This window comes from Tupaia chinensis, unplaced genomic scaffold (assembly GCF_000334495.1).
Source record: "Tupaia chinensis unplaced genomic scaffold, TupChi_1.0 Scaffold000132_1, whole genome shotgun sequence".
In the NCBI taxonomy this organism is placed as follows: Eukaryota; Metazoa; Chordata; class Mammalia; order Scandentia; family Tupaiidae; genus Tupaia; species Tupaia belangeri.
In genome coordinates, this window is record NW_006159601.1 from 3,014,585 (window position 1) to 3,039,087 (window position 24,503).

A 24,503-nucleotide genomic window follows, 5' to 3' on the forward strand; every position below is an offset into this window, starting at 1 on the left:
TGAACCCTCCCATGAACTTTTTGAAGACACCTCACACAAGTGTGTGCAGCTGCCAAGCACCATGCCAGGTGCTCTAAATAACTTTTCTCTGGGATAGAGATCAATGCAGCATAGTAAGTAGGACAGCCATTCCACAGGAAAAATGGCCACCCTACCTTCCTGCCTAGCCACAGAGTGGAGCAGGAGAGAGACCAGGAGTGGAAGCCCAGGCTGACACAGCCATCCAATTAGCTCATCCTCTCCAGTCCATCTTTACCAGAAAACCCTATACCCCAAACCCAGCATGGGTTTCAACAAAAAATCGTATCTCTTAGCACCCTTCTGCCTCTGGCCTCAAGTACATGAGCTTCAGCAATTCCTAGGTAAAAACATTTTAAAATAAATTCAGTTAGTGAGAGCCTAGGTTCTCGTAGTCCCCCTTGACCACACTTTACTTCCAGCCTCCAAATCTTTGTCTGTTTTTTCCCTAATGAATTATTTAAAATAATGCCCTTCCCAAATACAATGGAAGCAAAGGTATATATTTATTTCAACTTCAACAGTCAACAAAAATGTGAGCTCTTTCCTAAGAACTGTAGTCAATTCTGAAGAAACACGACGAGTTGTCAGGGAGGACCATGGATTTAGACAGATGCATGAAAAATTGCTTCCAAAACAACATTTATATACAGAGAAGCAGGCAAAGACATGGGAACAGATGAGAAGGAATTTCACTCTGCTAATCAGCTGTTTCCTCTAAAACAAAAGTTAGTCAAGCATACTAGAATTAGCTCTAGGAGAAGCTTTTCACCATGGGTGAGAGTTATGGTCCAAAAGGCCAGTTTTCTGGGTCTCACTATGAGCCGGGCCCAGGCTTCTGAAGAGCTCTGATTGGGTTGTTTTCAGGATCAAATGTAATAGCAGGCCAGTGAGCACAATGCAAACAAGTGTGTCACGACTTTTTCAATGACCCAATATTACATATTACATGTGTTTTTCCAAGGTGCAAGAGCACTTCATAAATGACACCAAGTCTGAGCAGATGACAAAAACTTGAATTACAGAGTCTGGGACATCATTCCCCAAATTACTGTCGTTCATTTAACTTGAAACTTGAATATGGTTAAGTCGTTTAAAGACTGATTAGTCACTTTCTAGCCAGACCAAGAGTTTGCCTCTGCTAACAGCTATTGTTGGAATTCTGAGAGAATCTCAGTCATTCACTATCTTGTTAACTATTCTAATCCTATTTCATTTGGAAGAGATGATTTCAAGAGAATCAAGTTTTCTTCACACTATGGAGAAGAATCACTGTACAAATGACTTGCTGAATGATGGAAGCATGAGCTCCCATTACCCATGAGCAATGGATTTACGGAGCTCTATCACTTGGCTGGAATAATCTACTCATTTCACAGAGACTTTCCAAATTAACACAAAAGGCTGAGCTTTATTCTGTGCCCCAAGTGCTCTGTTAATACTGTCCAAACTTACAAATGAATTCCAGTTTAGTTGAGAATGCGTTCGAGGTAAAAATTAGGAAGACTGTAAGCCTTCTGGAAGCTACTGGGGAATAAAATTGTAAAATAAAAATAAAACTCTGGGTAAACCTTTCCAAGTATCCCTAATTTCAAGTGTCCTATAAGTAGAATTAACAGACACATAACTACCAAGCTACTGTTTCTCCTTACATTGCAAAAGATGGTGGTCAGGGCCAGGCTGAGTCCTGATTCTGCTTAAGTCCTGATTCTGCTGCTTGCTCAAAGGGCAATATCTACACCACTTATACCAACATCATTGCCAATATCAACAACTAAGACATAGGAACAGAATCTAAAGTCATTACATGGATAGAAAACAAACAGGCTTTGGAACTAGACAAATTAGGGCTCAAATCCTGGCTTTGCCACCTACTAGCTGTGAGATCTTAGGCAATTAACTCCTCTGAGCCTGTTTCCCTTATGCAAATAGGAATCTATGACTTGACTTGCAGAATTGCTGAAAAAATAATGCATGTAACATGCTTAGCATATCTGGCAAAAAGCAGGCAGGAAGTAGCAGTGGTTTAAATGACAATAAAAATAACCAAAATTTATTGAGTGTTTATGATGCTAAGTTATTTACATAGATTATCTACATGGATTATTTTCCTCACAATAACCCTATAAAGGGAATACTATTATTTTTGCTATCTTGTAAATGACGAAAACACGATTCACTGCGATTCACTGAGATTAACTGATTTATCCAAGGTCACATAGATAAGAAATACAGCTGTCTGGGACTTAGCTTGACTGGCTGGGTATTAACCCCTTGTGGTCTGTATAACAATTATTGAGAGATGGAGGACAAAATGGAAAGATGACACGTTTTGGAGTCTGACATTATCTAATTTTAGCTATTTACAAGCTCTGTAATCATGAGTAAATTATTTAACTCCCCGACCTTCACCTGCCTCATCTGTAAAAGGTCCCAGGGCTGCGGCGAAAACTGAAACATCTAACAAACACAGTTTGGTACTCAGTGTTCAAAAGAAATTATCGTACCCAACAAAAAAAGAAACAAAGTAGGAGAAGGGAAATAACTGGAGATTTGACAATGAATTGTTTGCAGTTGAGACACAAGGATTTAATTTCTAAGTGTAAATGTGACTACCGCTCTTGACAAAACATCCATCTTAACTGCTTGCAGCAATGTTAAAATTTGTGTTCTTTTTCCCTTGTGTTGTCTACAGAACTCAAATTTCAATGATCCCTCTCTGGCCTGTCTTGACAATGTCGAGCACTGACACTTGCGGAATTTGTTCTTAGCCATGCCACATACACATTTTTACACCTTTCCCCAACACATCTGTCACATGCTCCTGCAATGTAAAAGGATTAGGAGTCTCCCTGTAATGTGTGTGGTGTACTCTTTATGATGTGCTGTGATTTTTATGAGAGGAAAATTAGGTCATAATGAAGAGCTCCTGGTCTATAACTGCAAAGTAGCTCTGAGACAATAAATCAACAGCAGAGGCCTGGGGATTGCAATGCAAAACAGAACGGTTTAGAAGAAAAAAGAGACTGAGCAATTTCTTGAGAAACGTAGGCATCAGGGTGTCAAGTACTAGAGGGCTCTTTTGTTTAACTTGAGGAATGGACGTCTACAACTACTGAGGGTGGCTCCCACTCTGCTCATTCTCACGACAGATTAGAGCAGAGACTGCTTAGGGCAAGAGAAGCCATAATAAATCCAGCACCCTTACATTGGAAGCTAGGCAGTCTTCGCAGGGCTCATTTACTGTAATAGTTAAGGAGCCAAGTTCACAGGCAGTAGCTGCAGAAAGGTTTTTTAAGGACAGCTGGAAGTCCTATGTCCTGTTGATATCAGCATTTTGGCAGAAAGATCAACAATTTGGAAAGTAGTTTGGGGAGTTTTATTGAAAGTCTCTCAAAAGAAACCAATTACATTTAGTAACTGAGGGTATATAAACATGGCCTGGGTAATCCATGGGATGCTGTGATTTTTCCATATCTCCAGAAAGATTCTATTTCCTCTTATCTTTGCTGACAAAGAGGAACAGATTAAAATACAACAAACTCCATCCTTATTTCAGCAGCATTAAAGAAGCTTCACAATTCAGACAAGTATTGGTTTATTGAGGAGTGAGCCAACCCACCCCCGCCGAGGCTGGTCCACGGCAGATTATCTAGGGTTTATTGGGAGGAATATATACACTCAGATCCATAAACTGATTATATTAATGAAGGGTATCGCATACAGCATTGACACTAAAGAAGAAAAATCCTGTGACAGAGAGTTTCAGTCTAGCACACAAGTAAATCTAGCTGGCTTCTGAAGCTAACCAGGACAGGACTGAAAAAAGTATATCCAGGAACCAAGAAAAGAAAGGACGACAAAAAAAAAAAAAAAAAAAAGAAAAAAGAAAAAAAAGGCAATAACAATAAACAAAAAAAGATGAACAAACTATAAAAGCTATGATCATAAAACAAGATGAGCTTCCAACAATACCAGGGACTACTGCAATAGAGTAACTTACCCTTGTGTATCTTTACCAGATAATACTAGTAGTAGTAATGATAATAAGATATGCCAGGGTAAGTTACTAATTTACCAGAAAGAGCGAGTAAGGAAGAGACAGAGACGAAAGAGCACCCTCCAACGTGGTGTGGTCATGCCACAATCCTTTCTCTTCCATTCCTTCATCCTGTCAGGATTTGGGGCACATCTGCCCATGAGCACAATGTGTTTTTCAAGCAACCAGGCTGAGACTCAAACTACGTGGTCAGTCATGTGGGATCCGGCTTCTTTAACCAGCAGTCTACAGGACAGAGCCCATTATTATTATTAAACTGTCATACTAATAGTTGTTGGAAATACCAAGGAAATAAATCAACTACCAAAAACCTATCAGTTACTTAAATCAACTGCATTTTATTAATTGATATACATATTGTGCAAAAATCCCCATACTGTTGCAAGGGGTTTCCTTGCCACCAGCATTTTGTTAAAAGCAGACTGAGGCAGTTTGGTGGATTCAAATCAAGCTAAGTGCATTGAAAATCCTTGCTATTTTATTGGGAATGCTCGATTGCTTAGGACTTGGTGCTTATACCAAGTTATACCTTTTAAACAGGGTCACCCGTGGTGGCTAGATCCTTTCCTTGATATATGAGGTTAAAAGTTAACATGTTCAAAAAGAGCACTGATCTTTGGGGATTTCTGAGAATTAACAGCTTAAGGATCAACATTCCCACCTGTTCCAAAGCTAACTGGTGGACTAGGAAAGGAAACACCGTAACTTATTTGGTCAAACATTAACAGGCATTAAAAGGGTCAATGCTGACAAAAGCATGCAGCACATGGGCACATGTGTACACGTGCACACATGCACACGTCCACTCTGACTCATACACAAAAACCCTTGAGAGTGCTACGTCCTCACCCTCCCCCCAAGAAACATCTCAGGCAATTATAGAACAAAGAGGTGTTATCCTATTATTATGTTTTCTTCATATGGTTATTCTTTATAGACATTTAAAATTTTCAGTCATTAGCAAGAAAGCTTTTTTAAAAGACAGTTTATAAGATCTTGTAAGAAACAGAATTTCTTGGTTTGGGGATATCTTAGACAATGACAGCATTCAGTATTTTGTTTTGTTTTAAAATCTTGCCTAGAAGCTTATAAATAGAACCCCAAGTATTTGCCTACTTGCTTTAAGACTCAGGGTGATAAGCAGTGAGTCTGGGGAATAGATTCTGTCCATACAGACCTGGTCAATTAATGTTTTTTTTTTTAATTGCTAGAGGGTGTGTGTGCTCACCAGGGAGGTGGGGAGAGAGAAAAAACATACCTCCTAATGGGGTGTGGTCATACCACAATCCTTTTTCCCTCATTTGTCCATCCTGTCAGGGTTTTAGGGCATGCATGTACACACACCTGGCATGTTTTTCAAACTACTTGAGCCAAGATTTGAACCACAGTAGGTCAGATTGGATCTGATTTCCTACACAAGGGCTTAACTGCAGCACTGTGGGGCTGACCCTAGAAATGATCATTTTAAATAATTGTTCCCTTAAAGCAAGCAGGGTAAAAGCCAACGCCTTTGCACTCTGAGTTTTCATCTCTGAAACTTGTTTATGATAATGGATATTCTCAAATCTATTCTTCTGCAGCCCTCTTAAAATGCACGTAGAGTCCAGGGAAAAGAGCCAAGGATGGGAAATGATACTAGGGAGCTGCAGTTCCCCTTAGGAAATACTAAGTCTGGCAAGGAGGTCCAAATAAAGGCCATGAGGATCCTTGCTACTGGTAAGTAAGGGCTGTAAATCAAAGTTTACTCTCTGATCTACAAGTTTACAGCAGCATGGTCAACTCTGTGGTTTGTTCTTAATTTAATGAGTGACTTTCAGATCAACAATCAAGAATACAATTTGGTTCGGCTTCCAAGGGTGTCTTTCTAAAGGGCTGATATAATTATTTTACTTCTCTACTTGGCAAGTTCTGAGGGCTCCTATTTTTCAGGAGTAAATCCAAGCCTTTTCCCACAGCTTTCAAGACCCCTGACAAATAGGCGAGATAATCTCTTACTACCTCCTATCTTTCATAACCATGTCATCTTAATACATACAATTTGACTAATGTTGTTTCCCTGGAATGCTGTCCCTCCTGTCTCTACTCTTTCACTGACTAGAAACTTCTACTTATATGTCAGAGGCCAGTGCCAGCAGAATTAAGTATTTCTCCTCGGTGGTGCCATAACACTTTATTCATCTTGCCAGATGTCACTGAGCACACCAGGTTACGGTTAGTTATACCCTGCTAAAATAGGAGGGCTTTGAAGAGAAAGAACCCATCTTATTTATCTTCAACCAAGAGTAGATGCTCACTAAAAGTCTATTGCAATGAACAGAGATGAACTGGAACAGAATTTAAGAGCTCGGATTCTGAAGTCAGTCTTAGTTTCATCTCTAGTTCCTCTCCTATCGAGTTGCTTCTTAAACTATCTGCACTTCAGGCTCATTGTAAAATAAAGCTAAAAATGTTGACCATAGGACCAGCTGGTGGTATCATGGTTAAGGCAGCTGGATCCCACGTGGTCAACTCTGCAGTCTGAATCCCACACCCAGTGGCTTGAAGAACACATTAGGCGTGTGTGTGTGTGTGTGTGCATGTCCAAAATCCTGACAGGAAGGAAAAATGGAGGAGAAGGGATTATGGCTTGACTGTGGCCCATGGTGGGGTAAAAGGGGTTGTTTCTCTGTTTGACTCTCTATCTCTCCCTAGTGAGAGCATGTGCCTTCTGGCAAATAAATGGGAAAAAATGTGACCTTACAGGGTTGCTATGAAAACTGAATAAGAAGATGGGTATGAAGTTGCTTAACACAGTATGTATGATAAGCAGCAAAGGAAAGTAATTATTTGCAGACTATATTCATGAAAAAGATCCATTAATTTCAACTGAGTAAATCAATCAATACTGATCTCCTCTTGGGTCTGTCAGGAAGGTGGAGGACAGCGCTTCTGGACCACTTTGACAGAGTAAGTATGTGTTAGGCTCAAGGTGTGTGTAAAACACACCACAAAGGCTCCCATGAAGAAGAAAGACATAGGTGGGGGTCTCTGTGAGAGAGAAGCGTGTCAAGGAATATCTCTAGACTCGGCCTATTCTGAGGGTGTGTGGATGTGCCAATGATGGCATGAATGAATTCACTTTCCTTGGGCTGGATATCTAGTGATTAACTTTTAGTAAACAAGAGGCAAATAGACAGAGATAGAAAAGACCATAGAACACAGAGGGGAGGAAGAGAATCAAGGAGAAAAAGAAAGAAACAAAACATTTAAGGAACACAAGAATGGAAAATTATCTGTTGATGATAATGTATATGATAGTTATCTTTGACGGATTAATATACAGTATATTCATGCTGGGAAAATTCATTTTGCATACTCTAATTATATGCAGTGACTGTATACAAAACTTAAAAACTTAAATAATCGTAAAAAAAACCCATGGAAGTCATATTTTCCTTCTATTGAAAACAAAATGTTTTATCAGGTTAAAGAAACATAATTTTTTGGCTAGAAAGTATTTCCCTTCCCTTTCTCTCTTTTTAAAAATGTCTATTTGAAAGACAAAAAAATGTTTTTCCCGTTTTAGACATTATTTGCAGACTATATTCATGAAAAAGATCCATTAATTTCAACTGAGTAAATCAATCAATACTGATCTCCTCTTGGGTCTGTCAGGAAGGTGGAGGACAGCGCTTCTGGACCACTTTGACAGAGTAAGTATGTGTTAGGCTCAAGGTGTGTGTAAAACACACCACAAAGGCTCCCATGAAGAAGAAAGACATAGGTGGGGGTCTCTGTGAGAGAGAAGCGTGTCAAGGAATATCTCTAGACTCGGCCTATTCTGAGGGTGTGTGGATGTGCCAATGATGGCATGAATGAATTCACTTTCCTTGGGCTGGATATCTAGTGATTAACTTTTAGTAAACAAGAGGCAAATAGACAGAGATAGAAAAGACCATAGAACACAGAGGGGAGGAAGAGAATCAAGGAGAAAAAGAAAGAAACAAAACATTTAAGGAACACAAGAATGGAAAATTATCTGTTGATGATAATGTATATGATAGTTATCTTTGACGGATTAATATACAGTATATTCATGCTGGGAAAATTCATTTTGCATACTCTAATTATATGCAGTGACTGTATACAAAACTTAAAAACTTAAATAATCGTAAAAAAAACCCATGGAAGTCATATTTTCCTTCTATTGAAAACAAAATGTTTTATCAGGTTAAAGAAACATAATTTTTTGGCTAGAAAGTATTTCCCTTCCCTTTCTCTCTTTTTAAAAATGTCTATTTGAAAGACAAAAAAATGTTTTTCCCGTTTTAGACATTTATGAGTTAGCTCTGCATACTGAGGCTTAAAAAGGGTATTTGAGGACTAAAACTTGTCTTTACCACCAAATGTTTGATGCTCCCAGTTGTGTAAAAAAAAAAAAAAAAAAATGGCAATGCTGAAAAGACACACAAGAGCACTTTCCATAAAAAATACTGAGGAGATGCCTACATTCAGCACAAGCCACTAATTAGAAAGTGAAGCCTTTTCCAAGGAGAACTAAATGGAAACCCCTGTAAAGATAGCAGCAAAAAACTCCCATGCCTGTGTGAACACACTGCTCCTCCATCCAGAGGTAGGGTATAGTCCCACTGCTGAATCTTACTGAACTTATGACTTCTCTGACCAACAAAAGGTGACAGAAGTGACACTTGGCCTGGTCTTTCCACAATTGCCCTTGGAAAGTCTGAGTGGCACTACTGAATGGTAAGTGAGCATGTGGAGAAGAGTCTAGGGTTCTGGCCATGGCTAGTACCAAAGTCTCAGACAGGTGGCATGACGCCATCTTGGATCCTCTAATCCCAACCAAATTACCCCAGATACCATAAGGACAACACATCAGTCCTCCCTGACTTTCTGACCCACAGAATTGAGAGCAGTAAGATCATTGTTGTTTTAAGTCACTAGATTTGCAAATGATTTGTTATATAGCAAGATAAAACTAAAAGAGGCATCTTATGGTTTTCTGTTTCTATGGAGTGGCTCCAATGACTAGATGACTGAATTTCCATATCCTCTTTTCAGCACCATCTATTTATTCCTAGATCCCTCCTAACCATCATTCCAAGGCACAAACTAAATACATTCTATAAAGTTTTCTTAACACGAGAGAATACTATACCAGTAACTGTGGGGTTTATACAATTCAGTCTTGCAGTAGGGCTTGTTTCAAGCCAGAGAGCATACACTGTCTCATATGAAGGATGAAAAAGTATTGCTGGAAAGCACCTTTTCTTTTTTTCTTTTTACTATAGGGAGCGTGTGCTCACCAGAGAGACAGAGATAGAAAGCGAGAAATCACCCCAACTTCTGACACTCCTAGATATCTGTAAGTGTTTCTAGAAAATTACAGCCAAGCCTAAGGGAATGTTCATTAAACATTATTGACCAGGACCTAACGACTGTGCACTTTGAAGAACAAGTCTCTGACAATATTCTTCTGAGGGCAAAAAAATGCTCTGGATCTAATGGCTAAAGTTAAGACCTACTGGCAGAAGGTTTAGCCAACATGTTTTTTCTGAAAAGTCAAAGGCCGGAGCCTGGCCACATATGTGTGGGCTTCCTGTAAGACAAGCACCAGGCTTCCCAAGGAGGCTGAGGCAGCATCTCCTCACTTTATTCCAGGCCTCGCCTGCAGCTACTTTTAAAAAGGAAACAAGCTGCCTTATTCAAAGTTGTTTTCACCAGAAATACAAACCTGATGAATATTAAGGACTTCTCCCCCTAATAATGTACGTATCCAGGTCTTGTATGTAACTTTGACCGATTGTGACTCCCTTGTGGTGGAACACTAATTCCCTCAGGACTGGAGATGCAAACTTTGGTGCAGCCTTCATCCCTGGAATGTATTCACCCATACTCCTCTCCTTCATGGGTCCCACAGAAATATCGTCTTATTGTGATTCATCTTACCTTTGGCATGGACTAATGAAGAAGAACAATTAATGAAGTGTCACCGTACTCTTTATGTGTATACCACCAAATAAACATCAACAAGTAACATCATTTATAACCTACAAAAGGAGGTATTTTCTTTCTTCTTTTTTTTGGAGAGGTTTTTGCTATAGGGTGTGTGCGCTCGCCAGACAGAGACAGACAGAGAGAAAGAAAGAAATCCCCCGGGGGGGATGGCCACGCCACAATTTCTTCTCCTCCATTCTCCCCTCTGGATCTTGGGCACGCTCGCCCATGCGCCCAGCATGAGTTTAAGCCACCGGGTCTGGGACTCAAACCGCGGTCGACTACGTGGGAGTCCAGCGACATAGCCATTACACTAACTGCTAGCGCCAAAGGAGGTATTTTCATCAGCCTCTTGTGCATATTTTTATAAGCTCTGCCACACATTTCATACTTGATTTCGATTTCTGTATGTTGCGCCCAGGCAGGATGGCTGCTTGTTTATACAAGTTTCAATACTGTTATTAGTTGCAGCAGCAGATCCTTCTTTCTGTCATGCTATTTTCAAACATAGTTTCTGGCTTTGAAGGCCCAAAGACTTCGAAAACAGTTACAGTTCAAAAAGCAATAAGCCCAAGTATGTACTTCAGAAACATGAAACAATCAAACTGCTCACCCCTTAGAGACTCATCTCAACATCTACGATTATTTTATTTAGGAAATGATTAAGTTATTAAAAACCGATCTGCGGGGAGGAGGGCACATATGACAACTGCAGATGGACTTGATCTCTATTTCTAAATAATTCTGTTGAAATTGCCAACAACAATGGCTAACAGTAACTGAACCTTATTATGCACCAGAACTTTGACTAAGTCCTTTACATAAGTCACCTCATTTAATCCTCAAAACAACTATGACAACTGAAGGAGTATGGTAGACTGGCAAGTTGATCATTGAACTTGCTTCCCTTTTCTCTGAGCACTTATCTATGTTACTTTTCCCAGCCTCCCTTGCAGTTAGATGTGGCCACGTGACCCTGGTCAATGGGAAATGCAGAAGAAAATGAAGAGAGCCTCCTCCAAGCTTGGCCCATAAAAATCTTAGCTGAGCATCCATACTCTCATACTTGCTCATCTCAGGCTGACTGCAGAGAACCTGCAGAGCTGTAGTAGTGCTACAAGATGGAAGGAACGTGGGGTGTGGATCACCACAGGGGATGCCACCATCAGGTACCCACATTGAACTGCTAGGTGAACAAAAGATTAACTCTGTTGTCCAGAGTCACTGATAACTCTACTAAAAGTGTAATAATGAGATCAGAGAGGTTATATAATCTAGCTGCTCACAGTCACAAAGCTCATAAGAGGTAGTGGATTGAAGTTCAAGTCACTTGCCTTTGGAAGCCATGTTTTCAGCTGGCTGTTGTTGCCTTTCCACAAGTTGCTGCTATATCTGATTTCCTATATTTAAAATAGGAGGCTGAATAGAGTTCCAAAGTTAGAGAGAGACAGAGAGAGAGAGAGAGAGAGAAAGATATTTCCCTCAAATAAATAACTTGATTTCTCTACCTTTTAATAAACCATGTATTTAGATGTTCTCTAGTATATAGCTACTGATATAACTATATAAATTTCCATAACAAATTACCCCAAAATTGTATAACTTAAAGCAGCAAACATTTGTCATCTCTCCTAGTTTCTGTGGATAGAGAATTCAAGAGGGGCTTAATTTGGAGGTTCTGCCTCAGAGTCTCTTACTAGGTTATGCTCAAAGTACCTAATGGGGCTACATGACCCGAGGGCATGATAAGGGCTGGAGGGTTTACTTCTGAGGCAGCTTGTTCAGATGGCTAGCAAGTTAGTCTAGCGGTTGGTAGGAAGCCTGGGGTTCCTCCCCACAGGGCTGTGTGACTGTTCTCACAACATGGGAGCTTACTTTACCCAGTGAGCAAGTCCAAAAACCATGGCTAATCCTCAAGGTCTTTTGTGACTAGTCTCAGAAGTCATGCACCGTTACCTTTGCAATACCCTAGTGATGACATAGGCCAGCCCTATTCAGAGTTGGAGGGGACTATGCATGGAGTGAATGCCAGGAGATAAGCATCACTAGCAGCGCTTTGGAGGCCAGGGCCACATCCATCCAACACCTGTGTCCTGAAGGGCTAATGAGGAACTAAAGACCAAGCAGTGAACACAGCTGACAAAAGCCCTCACTGTCGTGAAGCACATATGCTAGTGGAGGTCAGGAAGCCAATGGTCTAAACGATAATTACAGAGTATGCTAAAAGGAAAGCAAGGGGAAGGGGAGATGGGAGGCTGGAGGTTGAGATTGTGTGCAATTTTAAATAGAGAGATCTAAGTAGGCCTCACTCAGAAGGCTTCAGCAGTGAGAAAACACACCATGCAGTTTTGTGGAGGAAGAGTATCGCAGACAACAGGAACAGCACTTGCAAAGGCCTTGAGGTAGGAGTATACCTGCTAGGTCTGAGGAACTACAAAGCAGTCAAAATGGCTGTGAGAAAGACCTAGACGATGAAACCAGGTAATAGCAGTGTGGGGTGGGGAGCTAAGACCTTGTAGGACCTCATAAGCTTTCGGGAAGACTCTGCCCTTCACTCTGAGTGAAATGAGAAGCCACTGGATGGTTCTTAGCAGACAATTGGTATGACCTTACTTAACATTTTAGAAATCTCATTACAGTGGCTGATGTTGGAATAGACAGGCGAGGGTGGAAGCAAGGATGCAAATTAGAAGACGCTTGTATAAATTCAGACAAGAGGGGATGGGAGCTTACATTAGTGTTATCAGCGTGGGTAGTGAGGAGTGGTCTGGTTCTGAACTTATTTTTCAGGTTATCTGGCACAACTAATCCACCATTCTAGGCAAAGTGTTTATTTAGGAGGAGCAGTATTTCATTTTCATCTAGTGATCCCAGAGTTATGGCTGTCAACTGGCGCCCAAGGGGACCTGCATGGAGATTTGCTAGGAGAAGCAATGATGTGGAAGAGATCCACTCCTGATTTTATAAGGGCAGTTCTGTGTTGATATACTTCATAATTAGAAAGGGGCTTCTTTTTAAAAAAAACTGTATTTACTTCTTTGGAGAGAGACTGAGAAGCCCTAACAGAGTCTTTACATCTCAATCCACCCCAGTCTAAACCAGCCCAGATTACTGGCATATGTGTGTGTCTGGTGTTCTCAGAGAGGTCCCAGGATGCCAAACCAGGACCTCTCCCATGGGTGTCCAGTTTCATTACCATTGTGCCACCACCTAGCCCAAAAAAGGAGGGTACCTCCTTAGGAAAGACCAGAAACATCAGTGCGTGCGCGCGCACACACACACACACACACACACACAAAGTATGAAAAAATACATGATTTTATATCATCAAAAGCCAAACTACAGGAAAAATATTTGCAACATAAATAAAAAAGTTTCACATTCCTAACATTAAAAAAAAAAACCTCAAAATTGATCAGTTAACCAAATGAAAAGTGGACAAGAGTGTTTTCCAAATGAGGCTCATAATAATCCTTGGATTATTGTGAGGATAAAATGACAACTTGTATACAGTGCTTAGCGCAATTCCTGATATGGAATAAATGCTCAACAAATATTGCCTACCTGCAGCCACCATAATTACCATTGTTGTCACCAAAACTGCCATTGTTGCCACCTCCACCTCCCCGCCCTTTATGATTATCACCACCACCATCACCTCCACTGTGGCAACTCCATCATGATCACAGTGCAAGAGCCGTTAGCAATGCGAACCTGAGTCAACCTGGAAGCCAATTTCCATGTGACTTCCCCCAAAAGGAATTCCTCACTGCAACTGACTGAGTATATGTTACCTTTTCATGGTTTTCTATTAGGATCTCAATGACAATGTTCTGAAATTTGATATCCATGATGGCTGCTACGGTTTCTTCCTGAGGACGCAGCAGAGTGGGTCCGAACACCACGCCGAGGTTTGCCACTGTCATCAAATTCTGCTTGTGGTTGTTAGCAACACTGGGAAGAAGGAAAAGAAAAGGCACGAATGAGAGAAATCGCGTTTGGGGGGAGAGCAGACTTCTGTGGATTCCTTGTCAAGAGGGGCTAGAACGTGGGGCATCCTCAGATGCCACAGGAGTCAGCAAAGACGTCTCTATTTGACTTTTCACCTATCGAAGTTTCAGAAATCTCTAGTATCCACGCTATTTTGCTGTTTTAGGATGTGATACTCTTTACCATTCCCATCTTGCCCAAAATAACCAATCAACCAAAGCAAGTGTCTGCTGAAGGACGAGCCTCTGCACATGTGAATCCTGCTCTGCAGGTCCGGGGGGCTGTTGATCCTCTTTAGTTACAATTTATGTACTTGGTTGCTGCTTAAACCGCTGTGACCACTAACATTCTCTTTACTATGGGTATAAAAACTCTTAATGGGTTTAATATACTTGGAAACAGGAGCAAAACATTTAATTTTTTAAATATGCGGATCTGGATATTTAAAATTAAGTCAGAAAATTCAACAGATTAAACTCCGAGTCTTAATATCTCATCACATTAAACATGTGGCTCACATGAACTGAAACGCGGCATAAACAAATCAAAGTGCAGTATCGTAGATCCACCTACATCACTGGGTTCATATTGTCACTTATACTCAAATAACACACAGGGCAGCAGGAGCGGGATCTGAGTAATGTGCTAAATGTGTATGCATATTTCTGGATAAACAACCTCTCAAAACATATGCTCAGGCCACCATGACTGAACTATAAAACTCAATTGTTCATTTGCTGACCCTGGGTCTAAACATATACAAGCTGTCTATTGATAACAAATACAAGTTAATGCCTTTCAGGACTGTTAAGAAAACATCAGGAGTTTCCCTAAATCACCTGTTAGAGAAGGAAGTTATTCATTACGAACTAGAAACTAGAGAAAAATCGGGCAGAAACCAGTAGTTTGCACAGACCTATCTCCTTAGCATTTAGTGCTATTTATAGTGAATATTTTTTTTTCACACAATTCTATAAATGCCTCCACTGTTTCTCTGAAATACTTTTAATTTGTAGGAGGAAAAGAGATTATACTGCCTTAAGTGCTGGTTTTTAAACTAAGCCTTTCCTGAAATATTATATCAAACAATTTTATCAGCAGATGCATACTTTTCGTTAATTTTTTAGGGCTAAGAGTGTTTAAGTTTTCCTCCCCTGAAAGGGGCAGGGCGTGTTTAGGTCTATGAAATTTTAACAGTGATACAACCCAGTTAGAAAGAGAATTGGCTTTTGGGTTCATGAGCAACACCTGAAACAAGAAGTGTTCCCACTGATATACCGGCTTGCTCTGGTCCACGTAAGAAAATATAAAAATACATATATATTTTTTTTTTTGGGGGGGGAAGGTTTTTGCCATAGTGCACATGTGCTCGCCAGACAGAGACAGAGAGACGATGAGAAAGAAAGTGAGAAATCACCTCCTGGGGAGATGGCCTTATGGTAATCCTTTCTCCTCCATTCTTCTACTGGGATTTTGGGCATGCATGCACATGTGCCCAGCGTGAATTTCAAGTCAACAGATACGGATCTTGAACTGCAGGTGGCCACGTGGTAGTCCAGTACCTTAACTAATATGCCACCTGCTAGCCGCCCCCCACCCCCCACATAAGAGTATCTTATGAATACTTTCTTAGTTTAGCTGAATCTCCTGGTTTTACTTATGTTTTAACTACATCATGTGAAAGGGCTAAAGCAGATGGTCAAAGTCTTACCTGGCAAAGGGGAAAGACAGAGGTTCTACACCTCAATCAGCAACTATGCATATTTACAAACTGCTTTTTTTCCTTTATTTTTTTCAAGAGATTTTTGCTATAGGACATGTGTGCTTGCCATAGAGACAGACAGAGACAGCGAGATATCACCCTGTAGGGCAGATGGCCATGCCATCTCCATGTAATCCTTTCTCCTCCATTCTCCTCTAAGGATTTTGGGCACACATGTGCACGCACCCAACATGAGTTTTAAGCCACTGGGTCCAGGACTCAAACCGTGGTTGACTATGTGGGAGTCCAGCAATGTAATCATTACACCATCTGCTGGTTCCACAAAAGTGCTTTTAACATCACTACTTTCCATATCAGTTCCTGTGTGTGGGAAGGAAATTCTACGTCCTTATTTTTCACCTCCCAAATGAGCTCAGTCAACAGACTTACCCCTCTTGTCACGAAAGTCCCTTGTGCAAGAGAATCGACAAGCTATTTATATATGAAAGCATTGTCAAACTGTGGACTAATGTAAAAATACATGGTTTGGATGATGATCAGTTTTCACCATCAAGCTTGTCCACACTACGTCTGACTAAATCAATAGCCTTCTAACTAAATTCCTTGATGTGAGGACCTCTAGGTGCAACTTCCTTCTGCCTGCCACCACCAAAACCCAATTCCAACCACATCACTCCTCAGCTGAAAATGATGGTAGTCCAATTGTCTCACACCTTCCTGGTTACTGGGAGAGAAAAATGCATGACACAGCATAAGTGGAGAGTTTAGCAATGCTTCTACTGTTTAATTGCTCTGACAACGATGGCTATAAATCTTGAGTAAGCCCCACTGTCTTCAGTATAAAGTATGAATTCATATAAGAAAAGCACACCTTTTCCCAACTCACCTCTAAGCCTTTCTCTGCTACCTTCTAGCACTGGGTTCCTAGACAAATGACATGATATGTCTTATACTTTGGGTTTCTCATTTAAAAAAAAAGGATGTATTGGGTGAAAGAGGAGATCACCTACTTCCTGAGTTGCTGTACAGATTAAATGTGATAATGCATGGGAAACATAGTAATTAGTAGAATAATTCACTATCATCTTTCCATTTCATACCTCTCTGCCTTTATCTGTGTCATCCTTCTGCTTAGAATGTTCTTTTTCTTCTTTCTCTGCTTGGCAAACTTGATCTTCAAGGCTCAACACAAATGGCCCTCTTCTGCTTCTTCCTGTCTTTCCCCAGTCCTCCAACCCTGATGCAGGCCACCTGCTCCTGCATTTATGACACTATGTTGATGTCTCTACCACTGCCTGAGGAGAGGGATGCTGGTATTTTACTTGGTAGCAGCAGAGCTTGGCACAGGAGAAGCATAATGAATCTTTGCCGAGGTGTTAAAAGATGAGGTAAGTTTCCGAATAGACATGAAACAATTATTCCCAACCCAGCTACTTATTCATAAAGCCTCAAATTATTATTGATGATTTTTAGGGAATGTATCTGAACCCTTCCAACACCCCTTTTCAAAGTCTTGAGCTATGTTCCATTTCTTAGATTTAATTAATGAGCAATAATTACTCTAATTTGCAGGGCCCAATGCCTAAAGGCATTTGGAAAGAAGGTACAGTAATTCTGGATCAGCAAGTCTGAAAAATAAATAGACTTGAGGCTACCCAACATAATTCATTTCCCTTTTAATGATCCATTTTGTTTTAGAACTTAAAAAACACATTGATCTACATCTTAGAAAACTTTTTTGGAGGAGAGCTACACCTTTTATTACTAACTACCAGATTTTTTGGCACACTGAAGTAATAGACTGATCTGTCTCTTGATTATTACTTCTCATAACTTGGTACAGCTATGTTCATTACTCCAGAATGAATTATTAATGGTTTGAGATCTCAATGTATCCCAGAGAGAAAGGCCTAAACCTCAGCCTCTCCTGGCACCAGCCATCCATTACAGCTTGATAAATTTACAGATGTATGGGAAGCAGGTTGGCAGAGCCCTGGGAAGCTGGTCTAGCAGAGGCTATGGGATTCATTTATTAGTGGGGCCCACAAAACACTGTCTCTTCTCCTTTTTCTTTTCCTGATAATGTTACACGAACAAAAAGACACACATAACATTATCAGGAAAAGAAAAAGTTTCGTTAACAGTAAGTATGAAACATTCTAATATTTTCCATTTTATTTTATTCTTTTATCCACTAAATTGATCTCACAACCCACTTATGTGCCATGAACTAATGTGAAAAACACTGCTATAAGAGTATGGAGTACAGGGGCTGGCATGTGGCATGGTGGTTAAGGTGCTGGACTCCCATGTGGCTGGCTGCAGTTCAAGTCCTGGACCTGGTGGCTTGCTCTCTCACTTTCCCTTTTTCTCTGGCCAAATTAAAAAATAAATAACAACAAAAAATAAAAAAATGTATAATTCTTAAAAAAAAAAAAGAGTATAGAGTACAAATATCATCAACTTAACAACTTACAAGTTTGGAAAAGAGTAATAGTGATTTTGATCAGTTAGTCATTACCAGCTGTGGAAAAGTCACCTGGTCTTTTTAAACCTGTCTCCTCACACGTAAAACAGAAGCTATAATACTTACAGCTCATAACGTTGGTAGGATGATTAAGTATGATTATGTAAGTGAATCTCCTGGCATGTAAAAATGGCTTAATAATGACAGCTGCTACCATCGCAGCACCAAGGTAGTGGTGATGGTAGCAGCAGTAGAAGTAGCAAATGCCAGTTTAAAGCCACACTGTTCGTTGTTGGTTTCAACTGGTATCTGGTCTAGGGACTCCTAGTGGCTTGATGCTGCCTGGAACAAGAAGCCCAATCTTCTCTATTTGTTTTTAAGGACTTCTGTTAACCTACCTTTCTACTTTTCTCGTCTCACTTTTTAAAAAATTATGAAATAGGGACCAGCAGTTAGCATAATGGCTATGTTGCTGCACTCCCATGTAGCTGACCGTGGTTCGAGTCCCAGACCCAGCAGTGTAAACTCACACTGGACGCATGTGCATGTGTGCCCAAGATCCCGAGAGGAGAATGGAGGAGAAGGGATTGCAGCATGGCCATCTCCCCTGGGGGGTGATTTCTTGCTTTTTGTCTCTCTCTGTCTTCCTGTTGAGCACACATGCCCTATAGCAAAATCCTCTCAAAAAAATTATGAAATATTTCAAATCTATATAAAGGTTCAAAGCGTAATAGTACTTATTTCCCATCACTTCTCTATAAGTATGTCTGGTACAAGAGACTGAAAACTTCCTATGAAGCCAAAGCAAAGACACTGAACTCACTCTGCCTTCATGACACAAGTTCATGGTCTAGGATATACTAGGAAGTCCTCCTGACAGTACAAAATCCACCAATCTGTAAGGTCTAGCTCCGGGTACTCCCCCTGAACACTGGAGGCCACACCAAACTCTTTCCTTCAAACAGTATATACACAGCCAATCCCATAGGATATATCTGTGTGTGTGTGTGTATGTGTGTGTGTGTGTGTGTGTGTGTGTGTATGTGTGTATTTACTTTATTTTATGCATGCAAGAGTGCCTGCATAAGAGAGTGAGAGAGAAAGTTGGAGAAGCACCCTTAACAGGATCCTATAATACCATATTCTTCTTCCTCTAGCCCTTCAGGTGGTCAGGATCCTGAGTACACACCTGATGTGCTTCATGTCAACTGGGCCAGGCATCAGAAAGCAAGGTTAGTCATGCAGCCCTCAGCACTGCAGTTCAGCACACCATCGACAGCACCGCTGAAGGCTGGGCCTTTGGGACATTTCTTCACCAACTGTTTCCCTTTCCCAAGTACATTCGGACTGGAGGCTAGATCATGACCTAGGAGTGCATCTCATGTAGCACACAGGCGAGTAATAGGGAGACCTGAGGTTATCGACTCTGAAAGTAGGCAAGTGGGTGGGCAACTAAGCTACAGTAAATTTCACTCTTCTCTATACTACTCCCTCAAAGAAGCTCTATGCTCTTCAGCCAAGAAAATTAACTGGAAATAAAACTGCTGGAATTACACAGTTCTACAGTTAACCAGATATTAAGTTTCCTAGGGTTATTAATCTGGTTCCTTTGACCAACTTCAAATCCATTCTTACTATAAAATGGGGAATCACTACCACTACTGGCTGTGTGTTTGCTCCCATGTTGGACTACGTGTGTGAGTTGCCTAGATACTACCAGGACTTGGTAAGGCAAGACCAGTCTGGATGGCACAGAGGAGCCTCTGCCAAGAAAACCCATCAGAGCCACAAATACAGCTTTGTTGGACTGCCCCAATGGCTGGCACCAGAATGAGTGTGTCAAATAAATTGTTCTGAATGCTGACTGGAGTCAGCTCACCAACCTCATTTAACATCTTCCTGGTTATCTAGTGAGATGCCAGACTCAAAGCTTTAAATAATTCATTGAGGGTTTATGATGGAGGTACTCTTACACAGTCTCTCCTAAGCTTCCTGAGCACCCTTAGAGGCAGGTGGGTCCTACTATGTTACAAATGAGGAAACTGAAGCGCTGAGAATTTAAGAGATGTGTCTGGGGTCACACAGCTAATAAAGGGCAGAGCCAGGAGGGGAGCAAAATCTGAAGTGCCCATATGTCCTCTAAACCTAGCTCTCTGCTGCTCCCCCATGACCAAGAGCAAGTTCAGTGTAGGTTAAAAATGGCATTCTTTTTTTCTCAGAGAACTCAAACCAAAAATGAATAGAGAGGGCAGTTACGTGCTTGACACTGTGAAGGGAAAAGCAGTGGTTATATTGGGGGGCGGGGGGAGGCTCATTTACTACTCAAATTACTGAATTGAAAAAAGGAAGAGAAAGTGCATGTGCGCGTTTCTGCCGACATGGGTGATACCATACCGGACAGCGCTTCTTCCCCCTTCTTGCAGTGGAAAATGGCTGCATGCTTGACAAAATTATGAAAATGATGAACTACCCTCAACTATGATAGCATTCCATTTATAGCTGGCTAGCACAGCCAGGGAGCTGGTTTACAAGAGTGAACACTCTCAGACTGACAGAGAAGAAATTAAAAGGAAAAAAAAAAAAAGGAGGAAGGGGACCTGCAAAAATAGTTTCTATATCCCCAAAAAGGGACGATTACAGCTGTATACGTATTCATCCTGACTGTACGGCTTTTATTCAAGGATAGCTAAGCTCTATGAATAAGAGCAATGTGTTCTCTGCTTCTGGAGACATGGATAAACTATGTTTCTGATGGATAAACATGACTGCTGAGATGTGAACCCAGCATTGTTTATGCGAACCTTCACCCCCATTTACAGGGGCCTACTTAGAAATGAAAATTCTTAGAGAAAAGGAAAAGGGATTTGGGGAAATACACGAGAGAGAAGGTATCTCTTTGCCTATAGCTTGTACCCTATAGCAGAGGTACTCTAAAATCTGAGTGTGCAACCAGCTCTATTTCCATTCTGCCTTCCTTTAACCCAATACCGCTCCCTGCGTAAAATCCACCAAGAGCTTCCGGCTCAAAATTTCAAGTTGAAAGCCTTTGGTGTACGTGTATTGAATAATACAGCAGTTCCTCAAAAAATTAAATGTAGAATTATAATATAATCCAGTAATTCTGTTTCTGAGTATATACCCAAAATAATTGAAAGTGAAATTGCTAAGAGATATCTGTATGCCTACCATTGTAGCAGCATTATTTGTAATAGCTAAAATGTAAAAGCAACCCAATAACCATCAGTGGGTCAGCAATATATATTTGGTGGAATATTTTTCAGCCTTAAAAAAGGAGGACACTCTTGGGACCAGTAGGTAGTATGGTATGGCTAACCTTGTGGCTTGCTTCTGTCCCTCTCATTCTGTCCTTCTCTGGTCAAATTAAAATAAATAAATGGATAACTAAAGTTAAATAAATAAATAAATAGAACAAGGAAGGTAAATAAATAAATAAATAAATAAATAGAACACGGAAGGACACTCTGATACATGTAACAACATAGATAATCTTTGAGAACATCATGCTAGCTACAATAGGCCAATCATAAAAAGAGAAATACTATATGATTCCACTTATTAGGAGGGACTTAGAATAGTCAAGGGCACAGAGACAGAAAGTAGAATAATAGTTATGAGGGAGGCAGGGGAATGGGGAGTTAAGGTTTAATGGGTATACAGTTACAGTCTTACAAGACGAAAAGAATTATGAAGGTAAATGATGGTAATAGTTGCACAACATGGTGAATGCATTTAGTACTACTGAGTTGTACGGTGGTACAACTGCAGCCCCTCTTTATCTGGCTCTCTCCTATTTTTCACTCTCACTTGCTCAAAGAGATCTATTGAGACATCCTACTCCAGGTTAGATCCTCCTTATAATTCTAACTGCTCAATTTTCTTTTCTGGCACTTACTGAATTATAAATATATCACCAGTCATGGGACTGTCATTGTCTGTCTCCTCCACTTACCAGGAGCTTCAAGAGGACAAAATGGCATCAGCCTCTCTCACTGCCACACCCCCAGTGCATAGCAGAGGAATTTGTTCATATCGTGCGTTGAGGCAGGAAAATAAGAACACATGGATGTTTAGGGAAGCCACCTTCTTTTAAGTGCACCGAGGCTCAACTGCACTAACTGTCTGGTTTAAACAGTCACGTCACCTTCGATGTCTTAGAGTCTTTGCCAAACTGGGGACAGTGGTGGAGGGAGTGGCCAGAAGAGCTCACCCTGACACTGAAGGCACAATTACTAACCAGGTGTCTCTTCCTAGCCTGGAGAATAAACTGAAAAGGATGAAGTCCATAAAATATTCACAGGGTATAATCATCATTATATGTATTACCTAATACACATTATATAATATGGCATAAGTTTTCATTCTTATTCCAGTCTCCATCCAATACATTTATTAAACCTTCGAGGTGTCTCCGGTGTCTCACTCTTTCTTTTATCTGTGGCTGAAATCTCTTTATTTCCTGCCTGCCTTTCATTATTACTATAATTGTCATCAATAATTACAGCAACTAACATTAACCAAGCACTTACAGGGAGTTAGGCATGAACAGTCCGTCAATTGTCTCATTTGATCTTTTAAAAACAATCTTAAGAGGTAAGTTCCTTTACTATCCCACATGAAAAACCTGAGGCTCAGACAAATTCAGAAATTTGTCCAGGATTACATATTTAATAAATGGTAGAGCTAGAATGTAAAGCCAGGCAGACTGATTTCACAGCCACTGCGCTTAAATACTCCGATAAAGATGCAGTGTGGGTGTGTATGTGTGTATGTGTGTGCGTGGGGAGGGGCATAGGAGAAGGAAGAGGGGAGCAGAAGGGGAAGGTGCGTGAAACACACGTAGTACATATCCTGCCATTTTATCTCTCTTGCTTCTCTTTTCTACATGGCCAAATTGTAAAGAGATCATGGGACAAAGTATAACCTGATTATTTATAAAAGAATAGTTTGAACACAACCAAGGCTATTAGGCTTTTCTGTGCCCATCAATAGTCCCAAATCCTTCAGCTGGTAAGAAAGTAAACTAGGTCATGAAAGTTGCTGGAACTCCTATGGAATAAGCCAGGTTTCATTAACAGTAAGAATTAATACTTTTGCAGTAAATTGCTTAGTTTTCCTAAATTAATCACGGTCTTTGAGAGGCCAAAAAACAGGTCCTGAATTTTATTTGCCTTACACTGTCTGGGCTACCTGGTATTTGAAGACACTTAGGCAGAGGGAAAATACATTCCTCAGAGCTAGAGGTTAATTGATTAACTTTCCCCTTTCTGGTCCTAGACAACTTAGGCTTCAGCCAATAGTTATATTCTGGAGCCCAGTGCACAGGCCACTGATGGGAAGAGCAGGATTCACACACACAAAGACCCACAGAGAAACTGACCCAGAGAGCCCTTCTGCCTGGAAAAATGACTTAACTGTTTCAAATGACATAACAGTACATTCTAAAGTCCCATGTAATTAGCATTTGCAAAGCATTTTAGGGTTTATAAAGTGCTTTCACATTCATTGACGCTCATTCATTGATCAGTGCTCAAATCTGGAGAAAAACACCAGAAGACAAATATAGGAAGTGTGAGAGCTGCATAATGCGCATGCATGCCGACCTGATGTCACCCAGGGCTGCAAAAGCATCAGTTCCTGCTGCTGGTGACACGTCCCTCAGTGACTCAGCCTACCACCTTTAAGCTAAATGTCCAAAAAGGCAGGCCATGGAGGCATTGCTTTACTTTCTACCATAAAAGGAGGTGCAAGGTGACCCAGCACAGAGGCCACTGGTGTGTCATCGAGTTTTCAATGATCACATATTTTGGAGTGCCTAGTATGTGCCAGGGATTGTTTTTATTATGTGCTGGGAATATAGCAGTGAACAACACAGACTCCTCCCCCACAATTCCCTGCCTGAGAGAAGCTTACGTTCTTTTGGGATAGAACAGCAAGCAGGAAGGGAACGGGGAGTATTGGGGAAACGTTTGCGGCTTTAGACAAGAGGTCAGGGAATTCTCACTGCCAAGCAAATGCTGTAATGATAACTCGATGGAGGCAAGGAAGCCAGCCATGTGGACATCTGGGAAGGGAGCTGTAGGCAGAGAACAGCAGGTGCCATGTCGCGAGGTGGGAATACGTGTCGTATGTTGGCAACACCAAATTAAATCCAGTGTACTGGGTGGACCAAGGGTAGAACAAGCAAGGGAGAGTCAGGAGAAGTCAGAGAGGTAATGGGCTTGAGGCCG

General features: G+C 40.8%; 1 protein-coding gene across 1 annotated transcript in view; it reads right to left on the minus strand.

Moving 5' to 3' along the window:
* Nucleotides 1–24,503, minus strand: part of ARHGAP26 (Rho GTPase activating protein 26) — a gene marked incomplete in the record, with an annotated part of 513,022 nt that overhangs the window by 99,431 nt on the left and 389,088 nt on the right. Inside the window, 1 exon segment of the mRNA XM_027770414.1 lies at nucleotides 13,870–14,029. Within this exon segment, the coding sequence (XP_027626215.1) occupies nucleotides 13,870–14,029 (160 nt within the window).